The sequence below is a fragment of the Oreochromis niloticus genome, linkage group LG16 (genome assembly GCF_001858045.2).
Source record: "Oreochromis niloticus isolate F11D_XX linkage group LG16, O_niloticus_UMD_NMBU, whole genome shotgun sequence".
Lineage (NCBI taxonomy): Eukaryota > Metazoa > Chordata > Actinopteri > Cichliformes > Cichlidae > Oreochromis > Oreochromis niloticus.
Window position 1 is genome coordinate 35,859,117 of NC_031987.2, and position 12,174 is coordinate 35,871,290.

Sequence of the window (12,174 nt, forward strand, 5' to 3'; positions counted from 1 at the left end):
ACGATGCTGATGGAAGCTGGAGAAGTGGCATGTTGTCCCTCACAGTGCCGCAGGACACCGCTCTCATTCATGGGGACGGATTCTTGCAAGTTGCACCAGCTTGGAGTGCCGGGTTCCCAGTGGAGTCTCAGATCTCCTCCACATGCAACATGCAGGTCACAGTGGGACTATTTTCTGAACATAAGGGTTGACCTTAACCAGAAGTTGGACAATAATGAGCCGATTGCTGCGACTTCTCGACTGAACCTTCTCTTGTAGTTCCAGCCACTGCTCCTCACCTACCCTTTGTTTCTCATGCTCACTGTCTACTGCAGAACTACTTGTTGGGGAGGAAGGAGACATGCGAGATGGCCGAGAGGAACAAGGAGGCTCTGTTAGAGGTTGGTTTCTATTTTTATTTTTTTGTCCTCATCAGATTCCCTTCTGTTGGATCCTTACATGAAACACTGGCTAAACATGTAGAATGAGTGCTACACGTGCTGGTTTTAATTTCAGGCGAAAATAAAAATGGTGCTTTTTTATATCAGGAGTGTTTCGGGGGCAGCTCAGTGTCTGTCCCTGAGATGGAGGGTGTCTTATGGCTGAAGGAGGATGGCAAAAAGTCCTGGAAGAAGCGCTACTTTCTGCTGAGGGCTTCAGGCATCTACTATGTTCCCAAGGGCAAGGCCAAGGTGTGTAATGGAGGCAGCACTTTGTCACATAGTCAGTGTTTGGGTGCAAAGTTGTGAGATATGTGTGTTTGTGTAGGCATCCAGAGACCTGGCTTGTTTCCTCCAGCTGGATCATGTTAATGTCTACCTTGGTCAGGACTACAAGAGCAAGTACAAGGCTCCCACAGACTATTGCATGGTGCTGAAGGTAGGCGGACATAATCTTCCACTGCCATCTAGTGGTGAAAAACTGTAGTGACGCTTGGATGGGTCTAAAACTAATAGTATCCAGTGAGATAATGCAGCGTGTGTTTTTGTAGCACCCTCAGATCCAGAAGAAGTCACAGTACATCAAATATCTCTGCTGTGATGATGTCAGAACCCTGCAGCAGTGGATCAACAGTATTCGCATCGCTAAGGTAAACGTCACGACACGGCTGCGAGTTTCACAGTCTCCTTGTCATATTACATTACACGAGGGCTCTAATTTGAGATGATTCAGTCGTAGTATATGATGTTAGTGCGGCTCACAGACTGTGGGACACAGGACCATGCTGGTGCACCAGGAGTTTGCCAGTGTTTAGGATGCTGTTGTGTATTTAAAAACAACAACAACTCGGATCCTGTTTTTATTGTTAAATGATGTGTTTTAGCTCTAATTCTTTTCCATGGTCTAACACCCTGTACCAGCTAACTTTGCCAAACTTTAAGTTACTCAGGGCTCTAATTGCCCGTGTGCTCTTTCTCTCACCCTACCTGTTTATAAGAGTGTGTAACCTGTGACTTGACTGAAGTCCACTGTGCACAGAGCTGTGTGTGAGGCTGTGTGTGTGACAGCCCACAGATGAGATCTAATAAGCATGCCTTATATTGCCTGTTATTAGTTTACAATAAGTCATTTTCACTTATTCACCACTGATTTATGATCGGCGTGCTGTTACTGACCCCCCCAGTGTTTATTCCTGCCCCACAGTGCCTGATGCACATGGTGGGAGCGCTATGGGGATGCTGTGTACTTGCTGAAGTTGCCTCTCTTGTGTAAAGTGTCACCTGTGTATGTGTCCATCAGTACGGAAAGCAGCTGTACATCAACTTCCAGGAGGCAATGAGGAGGTCAGAGGCAGCCTATGATTGGTCCTCCCTCTCTTCGTCTTCCATCAAGTCTGGATCCAGCTCCTCCAGCCTTCCAGGTTCGTCTGCCTCCTTTGGTTGAGATCATTCACTGGCAGGTTCATAGCAGTGTGTTGTTACATATGAATGTATATCTCACCTACAGAAGAACACATTAGGGCTGAAGGAGCACTCAGAGCCCGATAAACATTGCTGTGAAAAGATCCCTGCAGCTGGATTCTTTCAAACATGAGCTCATCTTTTCTCTCACGTCAGAAAAGGCCTCCAAGTAGACACGCTAAAAGCACTGTCATCAGTTTTTCAATGTTTTGTTAACCCTCCAGAATCCCAGTCCAACCACTCGAGCCAGTCAGACAGTGGTGTATCAGAGATGACATCATCGGGCCACACCCGCTCCCAGAGTGTCGTCAGCTCCATTTTCTCTGATGCTTGGAGGAGAGGAACGCAAGGAGAGGTGCGGTCATGCTCACACAGTGTGTTCCTTCCATCATCTGTTTGCTTGTGTTCTGCCTTTGCCCATGTTTCCCCTCTGCTTTCCTACCAGTGATCAAAGATGAAGGGACGTATCCCAGTTCCACTTTGTGCAGGAGGAGGAGGGAGTGGAGGTTAGACAGGAAGTGATGTAACCGGCATGTTAACAGCTTGGCTGCAGTCTTTAAAACACTGGTTTTATTTGAAGTGACACTTGGGCTGCAGTTGTATAAAAATTGACAATCATGAGATTGAACAGCTGATTAAATCTGGTAGATGTGACAGATGTTTTCCTTTTGTGTGACCTCGACTTTAGGCCTATGGTGCTTCCTCCAGCATTTCTGTGCATTAGTTTGAAGGCCTTGAAAAGCTGTTAGTGGATCACACAGTCATACATTCAGATTAAAACCTGTGAAAATACCCCAAACAGTACGAGTCTTTAAAAAGCCCTACAGTAAAAACAAGCAAATGTAGATATTGCAGATGTATAGTTAGGATTCAGGACTTTTCGTTGGTCGTCAGAAAGCAAGTAGCTGCTAACACAAAGCTAAATCATTCAAAGTGTTGTACAAGTGTTTGCAAGTCAGGGTTTTACAAGATTTTCTTTTTGCTGCTGAGCAGCAGCCAGTGTCATTATTTCGGAGCCAGCATTTATAATTGGGCTTAATTTAGCAATAAAGATTTTTACAGAGATTTCTGTCATGTAATGTAACACGGGCTTGTTGCCATTACTGTACGTGGAGTGGTCACACTCACGGGCACGGTGACCCTGGTAAGGTTAGAGTTAGGACGATCCCGCCGGCTTGTCTCAATGGCGACATCTACATGTTGGTTTTCACCTGTTTTAAACGGCTGCAGCTGACCTGTTGGATTTCCTTCCTAACCTCGTGGTGTGAATGCCCTAACTATCAAACATTTTAATAAATGACACTGTTTAACTAAAGCTAACCAGACATATTTGAGCCCGGTTCACGATGAACGTGACATTGTTCCTTTCGTCTGTTTGAGTTTGATGCCAGATCAGAGGCCGTTAAACAAAGAGTTTATAAAGAAAGCTGGAACTAACTTAGACAGGATCTCGTGAACAGCAGCTAAACCACAAACTGCCCAAGACAAGCGTGTCAGAGGAACCTTACACCTGTCCAGAATGCCCCTCTGCACTAAAACTTTAACATAACAGTAACTTTAGAATCAGAGAAATTTTATGAATCCCAGATGGAAATTGAGTTTTCACCTAACCCTAACCCCTAATATACAACAAACACGAACAAGAACTCGTATTATAGTAATTAGTGTAGAAACAAAGTTACAAAGTTAGATAAATACTGACATAAATTGATAAATATAGAGATGTAGGAATAAAGATACATATGAATATAAAAGGACAACTTATAACATTTTATACGAGATAAAATCCGTTTGGGGGATTTAACAATAAACTATGTTGATACAACTGTAACAAATTAAAAAACTGACTTAAAAGAAACAAACAAACAAGACATATTTTCAGTTTTATTGATATAGCGTCAACTCACAACAACGAGGTGCTTTATATTGTAAAGTAAAGACCCTGCAATAATACCGAGACAATCCCAACAACCAGACAAACCCCCTATGAGCAAGCATTGGGCGACAGTGGCAAGGAAAAACTCCCTTTTCAAAGGAACAAACCTTTCGCAGGGAGGAAGACAGGAAAAGGAACACTGTGGAGGAGAATGTTAATAATGATTAAATATAAACTGGTGTATAAACACATAATTTAATAACAAACAAATTTAATACCTTTGTATGGAAAATATAAGGCATGTTAAGACCTCACAATTTGAATTTGTAATGACTCTTCAGTAAATGTTTCTGTGGGTGTTCTCTGCACTCGTTTGATGTCTCGCTTTCTTGTGGATTTTTTAATTTTTAGAGTCGGGTGCCTTAACCTTTGGTCATTTTTTCTTTTTTTTCCTCCTTCCCTTCACCACATCTTTATCCTGCATCCCACTTCCCGCTCTGATCTCTGTCTCTGCAGATGATGAAGATCGACCCGATCAGTAGACCCATCCCTGTGCAGATACCCAGCCTCTCCCCCCAGCCACTCCCTCTCTCTCAGCCTCAGACTCCACCGTCCCGGAGCAGCTTCACTGACAGCCTCGTCCCATCTGAGGATTCCTCCCCGTCACCGCCGTCGCCTCCTGCACTGCCCCCTGTAGCGAGTGTGGCCCATCAGCCGGCACCTCCCGCCTCATACGTGAAGTACAGCACGCTAGCTCGCCTGCAGAGCCAGAACCAATCCAGAACACAGCAGGCGGGTGCCCCCCCACCCTCACTTTCCAACTACAACACCCTTCCAGCTGCCTACAGCACCTCCCTCAGCTACCACCATCTCCTCCCCTCCTCCTCCACCCACGGCACCAGCTCCGGGCTCAGCCATGGCAGCGTTGAAATTTGGCCCTCCAAGCCCATCGGCTCTTCCACCACCACCCCCACTGGAGGAGGAGCTGACACAGGAGCCCTCCTATCTCCCACCCCCTCCTCACCCTGAGAGCCTGGATGCCAATGGGTTGCCACCTCCACCACCTCCAGAGCCCATCCCTAACTCATGCACTCAACTCTCCAACACAGGCCTCCAACAGTTCCTGGCACAGAAGTTTCCCAACATGGTGTATGACTTCAGCCCAGCAGTTCCTGAGGATAACTCTCCCCCACCTCCTCCTCCGCCTCCCACTGAGCTGTCTCCTCCAGCCTCCCTGCAAGGTCTCCGACCTCTGTCACCTAATGCACCACCTCCTGCACCTCCCAAAACCTTCACTGGAGGATTTCCCCCTCTCACTGCTCCCAAACCCTCAGGCCCCTCTTCCCTTCCCATCGCGCTCTCACCTGTGTCTCCAACACAGCCACAAGTTGGACACGGATCATTTAAAAAGCAGCAGAGTTTCTCCACAGGACACTCCCCAAATCAGCCACCTCCCACTCTGCCAAAGCAGCACAGCCTTTCCTCCAAAAATCTCGCCATGTCTCCCTCTTCCACCTCCTCTTCTGTCTCCATTGCAGCTGCTACCTCCTCTTTGGTCAAACAGATCGTCAATCAGTTCCCAGGAAACTCTGCCCCTAACTCCAACATGGAGGGATCCAAGATCGCTGCCCCTCTGTCTCCTCCAGCAGTTAAGGCCAAACCAAAGTGGCAACCTGGCAGTGTCGTGGCTCCACAGTCCCCAGAGTTTCCTCCACCTCCTCCCGACAGCTCCCTGGGAGAGTTCCCTCCTCCTCCCTCTTCATCTTCGTCCTCCAAGACAAGTTCACCGATAAAGAAGTCGCCTTCCTCCTCGTCCACAGGATCCTCCAAAAGGGGCCCTCCACCTACCCCTCAGAGAGCCTCCTCTATCCGCTCCAGTTCATCAGGAGAGACCCAGGAGGAGAGGCCCAAGACGGTTGAGAGCCTGGTTAGCAAATTTGGCCAAGCTCCTCAAATGGGCACCTCGTCGAGCTCCTCGTCAGCGACAGGGTCGCCTTCTAAAGACTCTTCCTCGCTTCCTGCTCCGCTACCCAAACCAGGGAAATTGAATCTGGCGAACCTGCCGCTGGCGCTCCAGGGACTACAGACCGGGCAGCACCACCAGCCATCTGATTTTCAATGTCCTCTACCCCCACCTCCTCCTTCCCAGCCTCCTCACCTCGATTCATCCCCAGACTACTTCCCACCTCCCCCCAGTGACTCTGAGCTCTTTCCTCCTCCTCCTCCTCCTTCCCACCCATCAGATTTCCACCACCCCCCAAAAGTGGCAGTGGTAAACCCCCAGCCCCAGATGCAGTTACACCAACAGCCGGCAACCTCCTCCCTATCCTCGTCATCATGGAAACAAGGGTCACTGAAAAAGGGGGCGGTCCTTCCTCCAACACTGAACCGGCGAACGAGCAACACGGCCCAGTACGATCATACAACTTCAATGCCCCTCTCACCACCACCTCTCTCTCAGACCCCACCCCCATCACTGTCTTCTTATTCCTCCTCACCTGTTCCCCCCACCTCCCCCAAATCAGTTGCTCCAGGCTCCCTGGCACTAAAATCTCACTTCCTGGAAGACCTAAACAGAACCCTTAAGAGGAAGTCTGTGTCTCGCCACGGCTCGCTTACCTCCTCCCACCTCATCTCCTCCTCCAAGATGGAGCTTGTGGGCACCATGGACGACATGGCACTCCTTCCCCCTCCTCCACCTGAGCTCCTGCAGCAACAGCAGCAGCAGGGAGTCCGAGGACACTCTCAGACTTTATCTCGCCACCACACACACTCCCACTCCGCCAAACACACCAACATCTCAGGCTATGCAACACTGCGGCGAGGCCCGCCTCCTGCTCCGCCGAAACGGGACCAAAGCACCAAACTGACCAGTGAGTGGTAGGGGAAGGAGGACCCTGTGGGTGGAGCTTAAAGAACTGAACTCACCAATTCGGTGTAGTTGTTCCTGAAGAGAAAAAATAATTAATGTTTCTCTCTCCTTGTCTGTCTCTCTCCATCCTAAACCATCCACCCTTGGACTCTGAGAAAGTAGCAAGTGTCCTACTCTTAATCTCAGACCCTGATTGTTAATATTAACCTCATTACTCTTATCATTAACAATACAAGTTTAATCCAATAAGTATGAAATATGTATATATCTGTATACAAGCAAAGCAGAAAAGTCACCTATCGAGCTTTTTTCACAATGTCTGTGCAGCTTTGCATTGAAACACGACAAGAGACAAAGACTTTAACGGCAACAGAGACCTTTTGGTGCAAAACAACAGGTACTGCATGGAGCCATGGCAGTAATGTTACTGATTAAGGGAAGGAGGGAATAATTGAAGGACGGCACGGTGTGTAAATGTGTATTGTGAACTGAGGGGGGGGAGGGTGAGGAAGGCGGGGAGCCCTTAGAGGGAGGTTTGCCATTTATTTCCAACTGTTTTTGTGTGTGTTTTTATATAAGATTATTTAATACTGGAAAGATATTGTTGTTATAGTTATTTTAAGATTTTAAGAAGTGTCCAAAGCGAATAAGTTTGACTGGAGATGAGTCTGCCTTCTTCTCTAAAGATCTGGGCTGCCAAAACTATTATACAGCCAGTTCCACTGGGTTTATATTTGGGTCATTTCTAAATAAGTCTCTTTTTTTCACTCTTAGCCTCTTAACAAACCACCAAGTAACCAGCAAACCATTTAGGGTTAGATTGCATTTCAGACAGATGTTAAACAAGCCGAGTTTGAGGAACCAGAAGATGCTGCTTTTGATATCAAGTCCCTCCATGGAAAGGAGCAGATGTGAGGTTAATGTTACACAGGTTCACTGGTAACCTGGTGCATGTTAAGAGATTAAGAGCTTTGTGGCTGATTGGTTGCTGACTCCCAGGGGGTAAAACCAATTGGTTGAATATCTGCTGATTGAAAACATGTTCAGGTAGACATTCAACTAGGGATGCTGGGCACAGACGATACACAAATTAGGACTGAAATTATGTCACACAAGTATATTTGCGCCAGTTGTTTTCTCGTCTTTCCTCTGTAGAGGCCATCAGGATAGACCTGGACTTCTTCTCTCACAGCTGTCTGAATTTAAGTGTTATGATGAGTCAGGTTTAATTCTCTGAGCTCAGCTTTAGTGCTCCAATATCAAACCTGTCCTTTTAATGACAGACATAATCACTACATTGTTTAAACAGAAACTGTGTCATTAGTGAGTGATAGCTAGAAGGCTTGGGTGGTATTCCCCCCACCCTGTCACAGCAGATGGTGGGCCTCCCTCAATCTGGCTCTGTTGTAGAGCTCTTCCTGTTAAAAGGAAGTTCATCCTCCCCGCTGTCACCACACTGTCCTCACAGAATATCATCACACTGTAACGTCTTTGCCCGTACTAGTACAAGGCACTCAGCCACTCGTTTTGGGTCCTATTGAATAAACAGTTAAGTTCATTATGTAAATCCTTGTCATGCTGTGTTTATCAGGTATACTTGTAACTGACAAGTCATTAGCCAAAGAGCCTTTCACAGTCAGACCTGCCTCTCTTTCATCAAATGTGCTAATATCGCAGCTTCAAAATGGGAACTGAGAAACCAGTGGGTGACATCACGGTGGCTCCGTTCGTCTTTTATACTGTCTGAGTGGAACGATAAGCTGAGCTCAGCGAGCTGTGAAATCTGGCAAATGCAAATAGTAAACAAAGTGTAACTCGTTCCACTGATAAAGGTGAGCCAGCTAACACAGACAGCTGTGCGTACCATTAGCTGTAGTAAGTTGTAGCTAAAGAGGGTAACACTTTGATCTAGAGTGGTCAGTGGGTGTGTTAGCAGCAATATGTGGAAGAATGTAGTGTTGTTGGGGGGTTAAATGGAAATTAAAATGTAGACTGATGCAGCAATCTCAAAGTAAGAAAACCACCCAGCGTGTGGCTAATGTTTGATGTGCTAGCACTAGGTGATGCTAGCCTTCCATGTCTGAGTGAAATTTACAAGATACTTTCCCACTGTGCAAGCTGGGGTCAGGGTAGGGGCGGAGATGCAGACAAAGTTTTTGTACATAGAAAAAACTCCTAACATGAAATAACCTGGTAAAATATGAGAAAAATACTGCCCAAGCCTAATAGTCCACCAATGAAAGAAGACTGTTGGAGTGTGTGTTGTTTTAACTATTATTCAGTCACTTTGTTAGTTAGTGAAAGTGTGTTACCACTGAAGTAATTAAACACTAAAGGATATGCTGGGAACAAGTGCCTGAAAAGCAACATTCTCAAACTGTTAAAAGCATTGTGTTTACATCACACCCTGACCACCCTAAAGCCGGGAGTCATATGATCTGTGACATACTCTCTAGCATCGTTGTGTGACGATGTAGCCAAAAAACACTCATCTGGAAAAACCGTAGGACGAGCTTTTATGGGGGCAACAACTAGATAGGATGACCGAGAGTAGCATAGCTCTGTTGGCCTTAATGTCCCATTACTGGAACATGCTTTTGAAAATAACAACAGCTTCTATTAGGACAGGTTCAGGTGCAATTAACTCATAGAGCCATTAAATGCACAATTTCACTTTTCTATTACTTTTGCACCCCCTGGTGGTGTTTTTTTGTTTGTTTTTTTAAGAGTGGATGGGGCTTCAGTCAACTGCAAGCATTTTGAGCCCTGTTTAAACAGTAACACTGTTCACACTGAGCTCTGAAACATCCACATCTTACCCTGATGTTAACCTTTGGAGTTGAAATATCTATCAGATTAAGGTGACAGCTCTGTGAACTGTTTACCTACAAGATTCACTGGTTGCAGGATCCCACCCACATGTTCATACTGTTGTTAAACATTTAGGGTTAACGTTTGGTTAAAATAATATTTTTTGATCTGTGGGAAATCATTGTGGATATTTTTCAGCACTGCCTGACACGAGGAAAGAGCACCCTGTTAAAAAAATACACTTCTCTGGTGCTAAGAGGCATTTTTAAGGACTCTAAAAGCAATGGCATATAAGGAGTGGATACAACCCATGACACTGTCAGTCAGCTATCGTAGTTAGCCTGTATAAGTCAGTACATAAAATCACACATGAATGATTCTGTTTTAGCAACATGTCTTCTGATACTAGTCAGAGGGTACATGTGGTTAGAGTAGCCAGCAGGACTTTTCAGGTCAGTCGAGTAGTTAGTCTGCTGCTCCATCCCTCCATTCTTATAGTTACTGAAACTTGCTCTGTCATTTTTGATAAAGTTTTTAAATCCATTTTCTGATCATTCTTTTTTCTAAGTATTTTATGTGCCGTTTAACCTCACTCTGTCTGTACCTTCCTGTTTTTAATCCTGCCTGATAAAAATCCTCTGCATGACATGTCACCACCACTGCAGCAGCACAGATGCCAAAAATATAATATTCCTGCCCCAGTTTGGCAATCATCTCCGCTATCAGTTGTTTTTTCCCCCTCCGGTTTGTAATTATGGTGAGAAAATGGTTTAAGTTCGTTTTAACATTACAACCGCCTGTTTTGTGATATTGTTGGGGAGGTTGGAGGGATTCACCTGAGAGAAATACTTCCTATAACACGCTACCCTGCTGGAAAGTACTCACTCGGTGTATTTCAACGACACTCGAGATATAGTTTGACGCTGATTGATGTCTTAAAAATGTCTTGCTCAAGGACACCCAGCAGAGCACATGGCTGTTTGGTGTCACAACTGCTGTTGCATTTAAAATAAAGGAGAAATAATTCAAACGTGTGCAGATCTGAACGTTTGTACACAGGTCTGTAAGCCGTGTTAGTGTGTGGACCCTAGAGCCATGTTGTGAACATGCCTGTTAGAGGGTAAACTGATGCACAAAATGCACACAGTGATGTATGCTTAGATAGAGTATGTGATATTACATTTACGTTGTAGTCTTTGTTTATAAAAGATCCACAAAATGAGTCGATCAAAACCGACAACCAAAGCAAAAAGTGTAGTTTGTCTTGAACAGGGGTGGGTAGCTCCAGGCCTCGAGTGCCGGTGTCCTGCAGGTGTTAGATATCACCCTGGTTCAACACACCTGAATCACATGATTAGTTCATTACCAGGCTTCTGGAGAACTTCAAGACATGTTGAAGAGGTAATTTACCCATTTAAATCAGCTGTGTTGGATCAAGGACACATCTAAAACCTCCAGGACACTGTCCCTCGAGGCTTGGAGTTGCCCACCCCTGGTCTAGAGGCCAAAAACATCCCAGGCTTTCTTTGAAATGTCCCATTTAAAGGAGTAAATAATTATTCAGAAGCTCAGCAGGGTTGGGCTTGAATGGGAGACCGCCTGGAATTACCAGGTGTTTTTAGCAAGCACAGCCATGCTGCCCCGAACATCGGCGGAGCGGGGGGGGTGGCTTACTGGGCTTAAGCCCGGGTTGTTGTTTCAGAACCCCGGGGTCTTTTGGAGTGTAATTTGTTTCATAGTTAGACTATGAAACAAATTACATGCGTGACTGACAACTGTATAAAACAAAAACTACACACAATATATGAAGCACACAGCGCAAAATTCCCCCTAATTTTGGTACGATCTGAGCTCAGGCACTAGGCGACTGACCACAGCACCTACTGTTAGCGAGGGGGGAGAAGCTGCTGCCTGCGAGTTTGCTGTAGGAGAAGCGCAGACAGAGGAGAGCTTACGTTTGAGCAGGTACCAAAGCAAATCATTCGTACTGTACAAATAATGTACATATGACGGTGTATCACAAAAGATTGATATCAAACTGATCACTTGGCCCATATTGTGTTACTTGCTCTTCGAGTGAATCAACAAATGTCGAAATGAAAAGCCGAACAACAATGCTGCTGTTTTTTTTGTTTTGTTTTTTACAGAGTCTTAGCTCACATGTGTGTTTATTTCATATTTTCAGTTGTTACCCTCCACGGCTAAACAAAGCACGAAATCGGTTTCAGTTATGTACTGATGAACACAACAATGGACATGAGCTTCTTTCAAAGAAAAAACTCAGGTAGATGTTATTTTATATATTATGCTGTTGTTCAGTATATTTCTATGCAAAACAAGGGGGAATTTCAATACACAGCAGTATATTCACAGTTGAAACCACATATTTACATACACTTTAGGGAAAAAACAAGAACATTTTTTTTTTACTGTTAAACATCAATTTAGAGTAAACTTTTTTGTTTTAGATAAATAAATATTGAAATATCTTTTGAATTAGTTAAATGTCAAAATAAAGAGAGAGAGAGATGTCTATTTTTTTTATCACTTTCATCAGATTTCAGAGTACATATACACTAAGTTTATTGTTAATTAATAAGAAAACTCCAGACGATTCCATTCTGAGCTTAAGAAGCTTCTGATAGGTTAGTAGAGTCCATGTGAGTAAATTGGTGGCACACCTGTGGATCCATATAAGGCACCCCCAACACACAGAGCCTGTTTCTTTGACATGG

At 45.0% G+C, this 12,174-nt stretch overlaps 1 protein-coding gene across 1 annotated transcript in view; it reads left to right on the plus strand.

The window, feature by feature from the left end:
* Window positions 1–10,469, plus strand: part of LOC100710818 (ras-associated and pleckstrin homology domains-containing protein 1) — an 84,211-nt gene extending 73,742 nt beyond the window's left edge. The window contains 9 exon segments of the mRNA XM_019353050.2: window positions 315–380; window positions 528–671; window positions 748–858; window positions 971–1,069; window positions 1,720–1,840; window positions 2,105–2,235; window positions 4,273–4,606; window positions 4,609–4,629; window positions 4,632–10,469. Coding sequence (XP_019208595.1) covers window positions 315–380; window positions 528–671; window positions 748–858; window positions 971–1,069; window positions 1,720–1,840; window positions 2,105–2,235; window positions 4,273–4,606; window positions 4,609–4,629; window positions 4,632–6,640 — 3,036 coding nt within the window. The 3' untranslated portion in view covers window positions 6,641–10,469.
* Window positions 10,470–12,174: the final 1,705 nt, after the last annotated feature.